The sequence below is a fragment of the Branchiostoma lanceolatum genome, chromosome 1 (assembly GCF_035083965.1).
Source record: "Branchiostoma lanceolatum isolate klBraLanc5 chromosome 1, klBraLanc5.hap2, whole genome shotgun sequence".
Lineage (NCBI taxonomy): Eukaryota > Metazoa > Chordata > Leptocardii > Amphioxiformes > Branchiostomatidae > Branchiostoma > Branchiostoma lanceolatum.
This window is the reverse complement of record NC_089722.1, coordinates 5,958,522-5,974,568: the sequence shown is the minus strand read 5'-3', so window position 1 is coordinate 5,974,568 and position 16,047 is coordinate 5,958,522. Positions and strand designations below refer to the sequence as shown.

Here is a 16,047-nt window from a genome sequence, read left to right as displayed (position 1 = left end):
TCATTTCTTAGCTTCTTACCAGTAATAATCTCTGGTGTGTACATCATACCATTGTCGTGGTAAATGATGATATCAATGACCTTTGATGCAAATTCATGGCTGAGGGCTAACTGCAAGGAACAAAATGATAAAGCACGTTAACAGACGGATCTACTATAAGACTCTATATTCATCATTATTGTTGTCGAGTTGACTCTTTTTTTCATTCTTAAACATACAGATCAAAACGCACAGTTCCATCTCGGTCTGCGCATGAATCTGTCCATCCGGCGTTACGAATGGACCGATCCTGACTGTCCATCACAATTATCCACCAATGAGAGCATGGCTGCAAGTCCGTAAAATATTTCCATTACTTTACGTTTTGACGGAGGTTGGCGGAGCTATGGTATCGGTCTTTAACCCTTGCTTTCTCTGGTTGGCTGTTAACAATGTAATGCTCAATTTGATTGACAGCCGGTCTCCTATGTTTATATGATTTAATGACGCATGCTAATATACGGCTCCCACATCATTGACACGCGCGGGAACTCAATATCTCACAGAGTTTCTCCTGGACGTCAGACTTGGCGTGTGTATTTTGCTTTGTCGCAGTCGATGAGCTCAATCCTCACGGGGCATCTCAGAACATCTCAGAACAATTTCTCCTTCAGTTCTCACTTCAGTTAGACAGTAGACACTGCTTAATTTTTATAATTTTATTGGTAAATCGTGAAACATCGCTTTGAGCGGGAGGCACTCTTGTCACTGTTGGGCACAGGTTGATGAGAAAACGCGACGTTAGGACGACCACGGCAGGACTTAGACGACCACGACGCGACTTTGAACGTTAACGACCACGACACGACAGTTCGAGAACCTCACGAACTTCTCATCATGACCCCGGCCAACAACACCACAGAAGCCAGCGAGTGGAGCCCGGCAGAGCTTGGCGTGTCCGCCACCGTCATGGGTGTATATCTCACCATAGTAGGTAAGCGGCATTCTCCTATATCACACGGTCTAAGAGTTTGAGATGAACACCCTATCATGTCATCACCGAAGTAATTCGTAAGACCGTGAGCTACAGCATAGATAAGGGATGTCTGTTGTCTTCAGTATGCATGGTATGGTCAAGCTGGCGTCAATTCTCTCATAGTAGTAGTAGTAGTAGTACGTGCACAGGCCAGAACTGGCCCCTTGCATAGGATTATACCGCCCCTTTACCGGGTGACATACCCTTTCGTTGGCAGTCGTACAAGACGGTGATGCGCCAGATCTCCCGCCCGAGTGATCCCGGGACCCATTGTTTGACAGCTGCGTGTTCTACAGTTGCGCCACACGACGCCACTGATTCTCTCATAAGTTAGAATGAATAGGTACCTGACATCAGTTGGGGAGGTAAAAAGCGGTGGAAGGAGAGGGTTGGGCTCTGCCCTAGACACAGTGGATAACAACCCACTGTCCCTACGGCCTCAAAAAGACAATGGGACTACCTTTAACATTTTAAGGTTTATGTCTGCTCAGCCCAAGCGCAACCGTTTCGTCAGCCCTACAATCCTTCCTCTTAGAGACTTAGCCGCGAACTGTAGCGAATAAGTCGCTTTGCATTATCCTCTTACCGAAAAATCATAATGATTTACGCTTGGCGCCTTCGTCTCCAGCTTTACGCCTCTAGGTCGACAGAGGACTCAAAAAGAGATATGGACTGCGTCTATCGTCAGACATACTTCTGAACGTGTTCAACAATCGCTCCGTTCCATCTCGGTTCGCATGAGGTCCCTTGCAATTTTATTGTAGACGCCACGAATTTCCCTTGTCTGGATCATTGAAAATCGTATAAGGCAGGCAAAGGTATTATCTACGTTTGAGTATGCTTGGGATATTCAGTTTTTTAGGATCTTGCAGGTGATTTTGGCAACAAAAATGAAGATATATTCTGGATATCGAAATCTTCCAGTTGTCATTTATTGGCACTGTTGAGCACATTGGCGTCATTATTTCATATTTCCTGCGTATAAAAAACAACTCAAAAACAAACAAACAAACAGACAGACAGATAGAAAGACAGAAAGACAGACAGACCCAAAAGAATACTTTTTTCATTAAGGTAAAAAAAAAATTCATATATGCATGATCTTCCCTTGATCGACCATGAGGCAGGTGTCAGCTAATGTGATCAGAACGTGTTGAGATCCGCTTTGTGTGCTCGTGGTACTATAGGGTATCAGTTGTGTAGAGCAGCATACTAAGCACTATTTTGTCAAGCCTCGCCCTTACTCTTCAGCCTCTCGGGGAAAAATATACTTTCGGAGCAAATAAGTCAGCGGTAACCCATTGTTCCTGCCACGGTTTTGCTCCAAAATGGTCAGGAAGCCGAATGGATGGATGGATGGATGGATGGATGGATGGATGGAGGATGGATGTGTGTGGGGATGGATGGATGGATGGATGGATGGATAGATGGATGGATGGATGGATGGATGGATGGATGGATGTGGGGGGATGGATGGATGTGGGGGATGGATAGGTGGATGGATGGATGGATGTGGATGGATGGATGGATAGATAATCAATAAATGGAATGAATTATTGTGTAACCTATTCATACATGACCTACCAGAGATGTTTGCAGACCAAGATTTACTAGATTATACGATCTGTAACCAGCACCTTAAAAGGTATTCCAAAAGACGTCTGATAATCCTTGTCGGTCGCAAGATTTACTAGATTATACGATCTGTAACCAGCACCTTAAAAGGTATTCCAAAAGACGTCTGATAATCCTTGTCGGTCGCAAGTACCCTTCTGATAGTCGCGCAGAGGTGACCTTTCTTCCATCTTAGCTGTTTTTTGTGGTACATTTGAGTACTGGGGTAATCTGGTATTATTAAAGGGCATGCACGGCGAAACCTTTACGCGGTGCTTATCTTAAGCAGATTCAGGTCAGACGAAATGTAAGATCTTTCTTGGGATATTTAAGTCGCTGACTTTTGCCACACGGTGGGTTCTAGAGTCACAGATGTCGTGCAAAGCTCACGGTAGATTTGTAGGTTTTGATCATATTTCATCTTCTGCACACCCTGTTCCTAACATTCCGGAGCTTGAAACAGTCCGGGTGTTGTCACGTGAGCCTGTGGCGGTCATATTTACCTTCGCCAAGAAGGTTATGTTTTCGATGCTGGAAACGCATGAAATTTGTGTGGAATAAGTGTGCTCAACATTGCCAATAATTGTCAACAACATTCAGAATATCGTCACTTTTTGTAGCCAAAGTCTTACTTTGAAGTGAACATACCAGACATACTCAAAACTATGTGATACTTTTGTCTGCCTGATACTTTGGGTGTGGGGTTGAAAGACGAATTTAAATGGTTTGTATATGAGAATGCTCGTGTCGTCTACAATGTATTTTCATGTGACATTATGGGTACAGAGATGGAACAGAGCAATTATGGAACGAGCTCATAAGTATGTATTGCTGAAGATTGGTGCACTTCATAGTTTCTACGAAATTCGAAAGTGAAACTAATGTAAGGCCGGCTCCAGGCAAAATCATGATCTCAATGAAAGACTACTGATATAGCCTGATGCTGCTGTGAATTGATTTATCTTTAGATTTAATTGTGCGGTTGGAGTACGTGGAATGAGTCTTTTGCGGTGTTTCAAGTTCACGATGGAAGCAATATTGTTGTTGTTATTGTTCACCTTGTAGTATCTAGTAGCACATAGGGCAGCAAGTCACATGTTTCAGTAGCAGGGTACATTTTTACAGGGAGAGGTTGCTCCTCGAACACGGGACCCCCATTTTACATTATTGGACGAAGTTATGAGATTGTGGAACTTAAGTTTTTCATTTTCTATTCGTAGCTGAGTATGATACCCTCCTTGATGAAATTCTAATCACATTCATATCCAAAAGGTGACTCATTTTCCACAATGTTCTTGGATTTTCAAATCGTCCGGAGTTTGTTCGGTAAGCCTGACAATTTTTCATTATTCATGTTTTGTAAAGTCAACACCTGAGTGAGCAGCTTTCTCAGAAGGGGAGTTCAGTTCAAACGTATCCCCACAGGTCACCCGAGGTAACCGAGGTACGCCTGCAGATATGACAATAAGAACTAGACAGGGCAGCTACACTTGAAAGCCATCGGTTAAGTGATCCGTTCTATCTTTGCACCGTCAGTAAGTGGAAGCCATTGTGTCGCGCGCACGCAAGACCTCTAGTTATTAAGGTTTCACTAAAAGTAGAAATGGCCCAGGATTGCTGTTACTAAACCCCATTCCTATCGTCTAGGTCTGGTGGCGACCGTCGGTAACGCTACAGTGGTGCTGTTGTTGTAATGAGGCCCTGTCTTTAAACAGCAATGTTTCACTAAAAGTTTAAATGGCTCAAGACCGCTAACCCCATTTCCCATCATCTAGGTCTGGTGGCGACCGTCGGTAACGTAACAGAGGTGCTGTTGTAGTGAGGCCCTGTTTTTAAACAGCAATGTTTCACTACAAGTAGAAATGGTTCAGGATTGCTAACCCCCATTGCTATCGTCTAGGTCTGGTGGCGACCGTTGGTAACGCTACAGTGGTGCTGTTGTAGTAAGGCCCTGTTGTTTAACACCAAGGTTTCACTACAAGTAGAAATGGCTCAGGACCGCTGACCCTATTCCTATCATCTAGGTCTGGTGGCGACCGTCGGTAACGTAACAGAGGTGCTGTTACAGTGAGACCCTGTTTTTAAACACCAAGGTTTCACTAAACGCAGAAATGGCTCAGATTTGCTAACCCATTTCCCATCATCTAGGTCTGGTGGCGACCGTCGGTAACGCTACAGTGGTGCTGCTGTTTATCCTGAAGTGGAGGCAGCTCTGCCGAAAGGCGCCCAACCTGCTTATCATCAACCTAGCAGCAGCCGACCTCTGCATAACCATATTTGGATATCCGTTTTCTGCGTCCTCGGGTTACGCCCACCAATGGCTATTCTCTGACGCCATCTGCACGGTAAGGAGCCTGGACTACTTACAAGTCAATACCACACAGGGCTCGAAATTCGTTTCTGGGAAAGGTGCTCTGGTGCAACTAACCGAAAAAAATTACACGCTCAGAAAATATTTTGGATGCACAACGTAATATACAGTAGGGTGTCAGAACTTGAATATGAAATTCTACAGATGACTAATTTTGATACAACAAAGATTCTATAGTTTTGTTTTGGCACTTGGATGTCAAGAATATGCTGCATATTTACTAGTGTACCTTTATGCATATTGCCCAACACAAAAAGGTAAATGCTCTAGTGCACTCACAGTCAAAAAGCAGGTGCACAGCTCCAATTTTGGGTACACAAAAGTACACATGCACCCAGTATTTCGAGCCCTGACACATTTATGTAAGATTGGCGTACTTTATAAGAGCTTTGTTTTTACTCTATACACGAGTAAACGTTGGATCGAATAGAGTTATGTGATTGGTGTTCATTACAAGAGATTTTTGGTTTGTGTGTATGGTGTGTAGCACAGATCATGTTTTTTGTAGGTATTCAGTAACGCTATAACTGAGAAAGGTTATGTAGTGGAAGGCATTCAGCACCAGGGACAGGCCATGTCTTTTGTGGATGGTGTTGAGTACTAGGGAGTGTTCATGTTTGTGTGGATGGTGTTCAGTACTAGTGAACATGCCATGTTTGTGTTCAAAACCAGGGAAAGGGTTGCAGTTCTTTCCAGATCGTTATTGAAATCACTTGGGTTTTGCCACCTAATCCCGTGGCCTTAGTTTTCATCCCTTCACTTGATTCAATTAAAGAAGTTCTAATCCTATTCAGGGAGGAATGATCTTCCACAATGTAATTACATCTTGAACACGCCTGGGGGTTTGTTTTGTAGAAGCGTTCCTTTTAATGCCTTATTGCATTTACTTTGAATATTTGATTGTGTAGCCCTCCTAGATTGAACGTCTGATCATTTTCATAGAGGAATAATTTTCCACAGTGTTCAGAGAGCTCGACATCGCCCCGGGGTTGCTTCTCAATGCATTTCCTAGTCATCATCTCAGTAGGCAACTCCTGAAAGTTCTGAAGTCCAAAAGAAACCACACCAAATATCTGTCAATAAGTACGGACTTACAAAAGTATCTCTATATTCTCATTTTTTGTTCTAAACCATCTTAAACCTCCCATAGATCGTAAATTTCCACTGAAAAAGACGGAAACATTGCTGTTTTTGCGTCTATTACTGAACTTTTTAGCTTTTACTACTGACATTTTATAATTTTGCATGGATAGAAATAGAGTGGTTAGAAAGCTTGTACATTCCCTGACAACATTTGCACGGAAATGGCTCTTTTGCAACGCATTACTTTGTAAATGCTTTGGAGTGAATGTCTGCGTGGCGAAGCTATGTGTTTTGGAACAAGCCTGTGTGGATAATGATCAGTACGAGGGACATGTCTGTTACTTTCTAGACTGTGTTTAACACCAGAAATATGTGTGTGAATGGTGTTCAGCACCAAGGACAGGTGTGTTTGTGAATGGGTGGTTTTCAGCATCAGGGACATGTGCTCCTTGTATGTGGATGGTGTTCAGCGCCAAGGACAGGTGTGTTTGTGTGTGAATGGTGTTCAGCGCCAAGGACAGGTGTGTTTGTGTGTGGATGGTGTTCAGCACCAGGGACAGGTGTGTTTGTGTTCGAGCAGTTTTCAAAATCAGGGACAGGTGTGTTTAAGCGTGGATGGTGTTCAGCACCAAGGATATGCGTCTTTGTTTATGGGTGGTTTTCAGCATCAAGGACATGGACAGGTGTTCACTACCAGGGACAAGTATGTTTGTGTGTGGATGGTGTTTAGTACCAGGGCGGCTGCACACGTGTGTGTGTGTGTGTGTGTGTGTGTGTGTGTGTGTGTGTGTTGACGGTGTTCAGCACCAGGGACATGTGTATCTGTGTGTGGATAGTGTTCAGCACCAAGGACAGGTGTGTTTGTGTCTGGACGGTGTCCAGCACCAGGGGCGATATGTGATGGAGACCTCCTTTAATTTTCTTGCACCAGGTATTGTTTTTACGTTACCATTGCTTCCCCCGCAGATGTACGGGTTCAGCTGTTTCCTGTTGTCCATGGTGAGCATGCACACCCTGTGCCTCATCAGCGTGCACAGGTACATCACCATCTGCCGCCCTGAGCACGGTACGGACCCTGTCTTCTTCATCCTTCCCTCAATTTCTCAAATTTTCTTGTAGATGTGTACACTCATACATGTGTTATACGAGGGTGATTAAAAAACAAACTCAATTTTTATCATAGCAGGTTCATTTGTGTATGAAATGAGGTGAAATTTGGCACTTATCTTTTTCTCCGATGAGCTCCCAATGGTGTGGTTAACTTGAAGTCTACTCAGTCCCTGGTAAAAATGTGAAAAATAGAGTGACCAAAGTCAGTCTCAAGAAGTGATGTTCATTTACCTTTGTGCCAAAATTCAACTCATTTCATACAAAAATGAACCTGCTATGGTACAAATTGCGTTTGTTTTTGGATCACCCCCGTAAAAGTGAACCATGTTAATCAGTTGCTACAGTTTCCCTTGTCAAAGCTGACCTTGGCGTCTTTGCTAAAACACGCGACTTCAAATTAATGAGAGAAGATAAAAAAACTTCATGGTAGAGTAGCACATGCTTTGTTAGATTGTCAGTGGAGAACAAATTTTCTATCTTTACCTGGCCGAGTTCTTCAGCTCTATTGCCACGTAACGTGTCGAATGCGTCAGAAGAGCATTTTTTTCAGATTCAAGTGCTGCTCAGGTATCTCTTATTCAGCCAACGGGCGTCAAAGACAAAGGATGTAAAAAGCTATTTTCCTCTGTTTAATTAACCGCCTTCACGGACACTTCAAACAATGTTCTGAGAGCTGGAATTCACCCCGGGGTTTCCTGTCAATGCATTTTCTAGCCATCATCTGAGTGTGCAACTCCTGAAAGTTCTGATTAGTGCTGCGTACCTAAACACCGGACCCGAACTGGCCTAAAGACGATCGAGTGTTAGATTGTCTGTCAGTAGAAAACAAGTATTCTGTTCTTACCTGACCTACTTTTAGCTCTGTTGCCACGTAACATGAAGTCGAATGCGTCAGAAGAAAATTTTTTTTAGATTCAAGTGCCGCTCAGGAATCGCCCATTAAGTCAGCGTGCGTCAAGAGACGTGAAAACCATTTTCCTTTGTTTGTTTGATTGAAAGCCTTCACAGACACTTCAAACAAGGGTTGGTGATTGAAAACCGAATATGGGGGCTGTGACGCATGGTCCAGGCAAAATAGGTCCACTTTTTTTTATCTTGCGTAACCTTTGTCGATTTGCCTTAGCCTCTACCAGGCCTCATGGATGGCTGGAAAAATAGTAGAAATTGGCCAAATAGAGTGAATAGTATGCTAAGGGAGTCGGCTACGGGCAAATGGTCCCTACCACCGTAGCCGACTCCCTTAGCATACTATTCACTCTATTTGGCCAATTTCTACTATTTTTGCAGCCATCCACGAGGCCTGGTAGAGGCGAGAATTGCCTGACAGTTGCCAAATATCAGATGACTCAGGTGACTACTTGTATAAAAAATACAACAATAATTATGGCTCCATTCCACTTCAAAGGAACTTGAAACAGCTTCTACGTGAAGACGTTTTCATTGGTAGATGACACTTTAAGGAGAAGCCTGTTAAGTCGGAGGAGGGGCATTTATTAAATCAAACTTCGATAAAAGTTTTGAATTGAAGGAATAAACTTCATTATCATGCAGACAGGCTTTGTGGATCAATCAAAAACCTCAATTCCTATTGATTATACAGCCATAGTGCCATGAACATGGTTTAATGAAGAAGAAAGTTGTGAATCAAAGATCATCTAATAATGTTCTCTTGTCGGAATGACGTTAATCGCAGGAGGGGCATTGATTATATCAACAATAGCCACAAGTTTAGAATTGAAAGAATAGACTACATTATCATACAGACAGGATTTGTGAACCAAGTACAAACCTCAATTCCTATTGGTTATACAGCCATAGCGTCCTAAACATGGTTTAATGAAGAAGAAAGTTGCGAATTGAAGATCGTCCAATAATGTACCCTTGTCGGAACGCTTCGCTCGCTCGATGGTTTATTCAGTGGCTTTGGGTCGCATTAGCCAGTCACCGTAAACACTGCGGGTGGTCACCTACCATTGATTATCAACTGATTTTTGGTGTTATGTTCCTTTACAGCCAGTCAGCTGACAATGAACAGGACGATATTGGCCGTGGTCGGGGCCTGGCTGTATGCGCTCACCATGGCGATTCCACCACTGTTCAACATTACAAGGTTGGTCCGCTAGGCGTCCCCACGTATATCACGTCTATTGAAGAAAGGCAGACACTTATGAACGTGATCACCCGCAATGCAAACATAACCTTACCTAAGACAAGCTTTGAGACTTTTCCTGATATCTTGTGCCACACATTGTACCTGTTACAATTGTTGTGCAATAAAGTTTTAATTGAGTTGATATCTATTGGAGATTGGACTCCAGGAAAAACAGTGTTCATTTTTTTAGAATTGATCGCTACTGTAGATTCTGATAAAACAACCACTATGTCTTCTTTCTTTTACAAGGTATAAGCAAGAGCCATTTGGTCTTTCCTGTACCATCGACTTCCACGTGACCTCTACGGCTGACCTGGTGTACCTGGGTGTCCTGATCGTGCTGGGCTACGTCATCAATGTCGCAGTCATGGGATACTGTTACTTCAAAATCGTCAGGAAGTGAGTTAACCACATGTTGAGTAATTACACAATCAGTTATCTTACTTTTTGACAGACAAGGACGACGCGGCACTGTTCTCAAGTTTTTATAACTTACATTAAAAGTGCCACATACAGAGAACAGACATCCGTTTTTACATTTGAGTGGAGTGAGGAAAGTTGTATAAAGTGCCTTTCCCAAGGGCACAACATCGGTGGCGTCAGGGGTAATTTATTGTATTGGTCATTTGCTAATCTGGTGTTGGCATGTCAAAACGTAATGTGGTTTCGTGGTTAGGGTGGGTACCGGGGATTAGACTTAGAATCTTAACACATATGTCCTCTCTCGACTCATGGGAAAATGAGTACCAAGCTTTGGCTAGGGACGCCCTCTCGGATGAGACTCTCTTTACTGGGATGAGTAAAGCTACGGAGGAGCCACGTCTAGAGCACGTTAACCCTTGTCCTGCTGGCGTTTTTGTCAAAATGTTTACGACTGTCAGTATCATGATCCGCATTTCACCCTGTATTGTTCACACCTTGGATTGTCCATGCCCGTTGTTGTCCTTGCCAATGTTTATTCTACTTCGTGTCTTCTCCAACGAAAGGTTCTCCAAACATCGGTTCCGGGATGTGCGTGACATCAGGACGAGTAACCAGCACAGCTTCGAACGGGGAGTGACCCTGGTGAGTTTTGAGCACTTTCCCCTTACTCAACTATGCTCTTCTTGAATGCGGTCTGTCTATGAAATAATATATATGTATAACGGGTCTCGGAACATAGTTACAAAAGTGGCACTTTAATTTGTATTGGTAGACAGCGGTATGCCTAAACACCTCACCCGAACTCATCCGAACTCACCTGAACTCATCTACTGAACTAGCATTATTATTAGAATACTAGAAAGGCAACATTTGTGAGCAAATACAGCATGTTTAGCCATACTCCTCGCCATGCAAAAAATGGACTCTCCCAAAATAACAATGGACCATTCTAAAATACTTGCACTAAAAAAATGAATCACCCCAGTCCAAAATTGAGTCTTCCAGTAGCACCTCAACACAATATGGACCAGTCCACAACCATATCCACTTATTGATTAACAAATACACTTCTGCTAACAAATGGACTTTTTCATAATCATTCCAGCTCAAAATTGAAAGAAATAATTAAAGAATCCTCCCCTTGCAAGAATGGGATATTCCGTGCCATTTCCATGTAAACCAGTCGAAAAATATCCGCTGAAAATTACACTCTTGCGCATAATCAACCCAGTTCAAAATTGAATTAAAAAAGATCAACCCCAGGGAAGAATGAAGTTTTCCATAGTATACATATGAAGATTTGACAGGAGAAGAAGGAAATGACCAAAAACAACATATTTGAGTCAATTCCAAGTCACCGAGAGGGTTTTAATATAATATTTGTAATATGTTTGAACTATTTTGATTAAAAGAATGTCTAAGTCACAATAGTTCTAAAGTGTTCAAATAATTAGAATTGAAACTTATAACATGTTTGAACTTATTTCACATACGTTGGAAACATTTCGAACGTAACTACACAAACATCTCTTTATTTAAAACAGTTTCAAACCATCTATCCAAATGTTTCAATGTTCGAACAATTTGTAACAAAAGATTTTCACAATTGCCCCCATAAACGAAGGTGCTAAGTCCTCCTGTGTGTTTCCGTCTATTTTCGGTGGCCGCGCTAGACCACCAGCGGATTTGTTTTGACGGAGCGCCACGTGCACCCGCGCGCGACGATGTACACTGTTCGGCACCGCTAATATCCGGCATTTTCCCGCTCCAAAACACTCCACAAGACCCACGTTTTTAGTCTTTTGCCTCGTGTGCAACACGATTCGATTTGCATTACTAACGGGACGAAAATGTTATGATAGAAAAAATTCACCCCGTCCCGCCGTCCGTCCCAAAAACATGAACGACATGAAAATATATTTTCTTACAGATTCAATCACGAAAATCAACAGCATGGGATTCCAAATTTTCGCAACGGCCGACCATTTATCATGGTTGAACTTCCTTCCAAGGCGTGCGATAGATAAACATTCCCGGCACATAATAGTCACTAGTACCAGACTAACGCAAGCTCATGATGATAATAGGGAGAAAGTTTGTCAGTGAAGTTTGGCCACCAGAGGGTACATTCATTTAAGCTAGCGCAAACGGGCGAATCATTGACCTTACCGGGGACTGACTCTACTGGCCTAATCATTCCTTTTTTGCCGAATTCTACGATCCATACGCCCGTACGTAGGACATGTAGGAAGGCCTGGTGGACGCTACACATCACGGGAGACGCGTGTTGGTCCGAGACAGACAGCGGCGTGCTTTCGATCGCGTAGCGGCGACGCACCGCTGCGACAACGTGCGGGACCAAAACGCCTGTCCCCAGTGAGACCGTGTGTTTTGCGCGGCATGCCCCGAATCCGTTTACCATTGCTGAATGTAGCCCGATTCATAGAGGTCTATTTTGTAAGCATTATTTCATGTACCCCTCAGCGTGAGAATTCCTTGTGCAACACTTCGCTACATTATATGTTTAAGTTTCCCCGCGCACCCCCTACCACCCGCCTTTGATCATGTATGAAGTCGGCGGCAGAGGGAGATCATCAATCAATTTTGACAGGAGTGTCGCGCCAGTCTGAGGAGAAACGATCTCCCGTGTTGTGTTGAAGAATTTGGAGTTTGAAAATATCTGGAATAACTAATGCTAGAATAAACATTCACAAAATCATTGATTTAACTTGTTTTCTGTTATAAAATTTCCTAAACTGCAATTTAACCACTGAGTTTAAGGGAACATGGTGTTTTCCCGATAATCACGTTAAATGTTTATGTCCGGTCTTTCCTCCTCGTAAGCAAACTTCCAGCTTGGCCAGGTGCAAGGCACTAGGGGTCAATGACCTGTAGGTCATATGTAGTATTGAAAGTGACAGAAGTGGCAAATATTGTCAAGAAAGCCCAAAATAAATCGTTTTGAATATATGTATGCCAAAAATGGGAATGTAGTCCTTTAAATATTTGTTCAAGCCACATATACAGCAAATTTCAGGTCATTCGGTTGAAATACCAGGGCGCAGGAGGCCAAGATATGCTAAAAATAGCCTAAAAACCACAATAAAATCACTTTCAAGGTCAATATCAAAAAAAAGGAAAAGAACGCACATTGGTTTTTGCCTACATTACCTCTGTACCAAATTTCAGGTCATTTGGTCAAAAAATGACAGAGATGAATCGATTTGAAGATTTGACAGGAGGAGAAGAAGAAGAAGAAGAAGAAACATGAGAGAAAACAATATGTTTAGCCATACTTATGGCTAAACATAAAAACAATATGTTTAGCCATACTAGGTATGGCTAAACATAATGAATCAACCGAAGGGCACGGATCAGCAATAGAAATCTGTACTGGCAGTAGTGTACAGCTAAGAAGATGCAGGGTGTCATAATATCATACGTGAACAACTCACCCCACACAGTAGCCAGATATGTCAAGTGTCCAAAACGTCCGTCACAAACAATTTCTATACGGCGCAAGCTTTCGCAATTTCAAGCAATGCCACCATATTGGTTTCTGATGACGACAATTTTAGGGGTCTGCACGGGCCTAAAAATGGAATCTTGTTTTTTTGACCAAATATTCCTTCCTTCCCTCCCTCCCTCCTACCCAGCGGTGCATCCTGATGACGCTTCTCTATCTGATATCCTGGACGCCTTACACGGCCCTGGCGATCTGGACCATGGTCGGGCCCCCGCCGCCGGTGGAAGTCGGTTTGGTGGCCGCCCTGACCGCCAAGACACACTGTGCCTTCAACCCCATATTATACACGCTCATGAGCGAGGTAAGGCGGGGTAAAGGTCTTTCGATTTTATGACAAATCGCATGCATGGAGAGAAAGAGACAGAAAGAGATAGGAGGGAGGGAGAGAGAGAGAGAGGGGGGGAGAGATGGAGGGAGGGAGAGAGGGGAGAGCGAGGGAGGGAGAGAGAGGGGAGAGCGAGGGAGAGAGGGAGGGAGAGGGAGGGAGGGAGGGAGAAAGAGAGAGAGAGAGAAACGGGGAAGGAGAGAGAGGGAGAGCGAGGTAGAAAGAGAGGGAGAGAGAGTTTAACAGAAAGAGAGGATGAGCTGTACTAGTGTGAAAGGCGGAGAGAGAGTATTGAGGAGAGAGACAGAAATGGGAAGAATTTCTATGCATATTCTATATTGTCTTACGTTGTACATTCATTACGTGGTGCCGCTAACACAACCGTATGGATTCAGTGTGGTTCCGCAGTGGAATCATTTTTTTGGTATTGCAAAAGTTTCTGCCCCTCCCCTCAGGTGTACCGGAAGCTGGTGCTCCGCACCATGTGCCCCTGTTGCTTCAACCGGATCGGCGGCAACCTGGCCAGGGCACCGGCGGAGGACAGCAGACACTCCGGCAACCCAGACATCTTCACCGTGGCCTACAGCAGCCGCGAGCAGGCCGTGCATATCAGGAATCCCAGGCGGTTCTGTTTCGTCATGGAGACGGCGTCAGAAAATCTGGGCATTGACGACGAAGTCTTCACGGGCCAGATTGTTCCGTGCAGTCGGCTGAAGACGGGGGGACCCAGCGTGGAGGGTTTGGGCGGCCCCGAAGTCACGCAGCGGCCGTCAGTATCGGGAAGTGAACGGTCTCTGTCACTCTTGCTGGACGTCTTACCCAAGCGACGTTCGAGTTCTGAGAGGGCAGCTTCGTCGTCCGTTCGTGGTTCTCACAATACGGTGTCGTCGTCGTCACTGAGGCAAACGACATGTCATCATGGGTCTTCACAACAACCGTCTGGGAGAAAGGATACTAGAACGAGACAGTCCCACACGGACGGGAAAACTCGACCCACCGGAGGTCGCGTGAGTAAACGTTCATCTAGTCATTCCCAACAGGCGTTCGACGCAGTAGCCGAGGCATGGCGTGAAGCAGAGGCCATGGCCGGGGGCTATAATGTAGAGCGTCAACCACCAACAGACACAAAACCCACGAAGTGCGCCTCGGAATCGCTAGGGGGCAGGCCTTCCAACAAGTGTAGTACAGATGCACATGATCTTGGGGGCTCGCACAGGTACATGGCTAGTATCAAGACATCTACAGGCACGAAAGGACGAGCGAAAGATCAGTCAGGCGTCAGATGGACCGAGGTTGATGATACAAAACTCTCATCTGCTTCAAAAACATCGGATGGAAAGAAAACAAGTAAAACAGACAGGACAAAGAGAACCGTTTTTGGCATGTCGAGAAAGCACGCGTATATTGTGGATTAGGGCCCTTCACACTTGTGCGTATATTCAATTCCACATGAGTTGCGTATTAGTATTTATAAAGGTTAAGTTTGCGGAGCAGAAGTCGTTTTTTTCAGTACCCACCGCTGTGCAGCCTGGTTATCAAACGTTAACCGAAGGAAAGAAAAACGATTTTTTTTCAACCGTAAACTTTACCTAAGACAAACACGTAAGTACGCAACACATATGGGCCCTAAATAGTGGGAAGGTACCCCAATGAGTATTATCTAAATATGAGCTTCTGATCTGGCCTGAGTTGTTCTTTGATAGAATTGTTTTTTTTAAAATCTACTGAAAGATGATTTCTGAAAATGTAGTACTGAAATGTAAGTAGAATTTGTGCGCGTGAATTCTGATATTGTTAAAGTTAGCCATCCACATCTACAAATATGTTACTGTAATGTAAGTTGGAATATACAGTGTCATAACTAGATAGATTGAATTGTATGCTTTTCATATTCTTATAAAAGCTGTCCTTTATTGTGTTATGTATGCAATGGGTTTGTTCCGTATTTCAAATGATGGTGGTGAAGAAAATCATTTTCATGAAACTTGAAACTCCTGTATCACAACTCTTCTCATCATTTGGGATCTTTTGGTTCTCGCTTCTCGAACCTCGAAGTTAACTTTTGGTTTCAAATATGGGTGTGCTTTTACTACACTCTAGAAACCTGTGAACAGAGCATTTCCCTGTCCCTGTTGTGCATCTGCGAGTCTTGCGTACTACAGAGACCCCTAGCGGTTGTTTGAAAAGGCGCATCAGGCGTTTTGTCTGTTGCGGCGTCTTCATGACAAACAATACGATTGTTTTGAGTCTTCCTCTAGTTGCTATGTCTCCTCTTTACGTAAAAAATTGATAACAGTTTACAACTGCACAAATTGTATGTCTTAATCTAACGATATGCACCAATGTCATTCTTTTCTAAATCAGAAAAACATCACGGTATTCGAATGCAAAGAACAGAGAAGCAATAGATGGCACAATCTATGACACA

General features: G+C 43.7%; 1 protein-coding gene across 1 annotated transcript; it reads left to right on the top strand.

Moving 5' to 3' along the window:
* The first annotated feature begins 687 nt into the window (after nucleotides 1-687).
* Nucleotides 688-16,030, top strand: LOC136431030 (rhodopsin, G0-coupled-like). The gene is made up of 8 exons (XM_066422226.1): nucleotides 688-973; nucleotides 4,778-4,974; nucleotides 7,050-7,149; nucleotides 9,207-9,303; nucleotides 9,595-9,744; nucleotides 10,332-10,410; nucleotides 13,425-13,595; nucleotides 14,075-16,030. The coding sequence occupies exons 1-8, from the start codon at nucleotides 877-879 to the stop codon at nucleotides 15,032-15,034; spliced, it is 1,851 nt and encodes a 616-aa protein (XP_066278323.1). The 5' UTR covers nucleotides 688-876; the 3' UTR covers nucleotides 15,035-16,030.
* The last annotated feature ends 17 nt before the right edge of the window (nucleotides 16,031-16,047 follow it).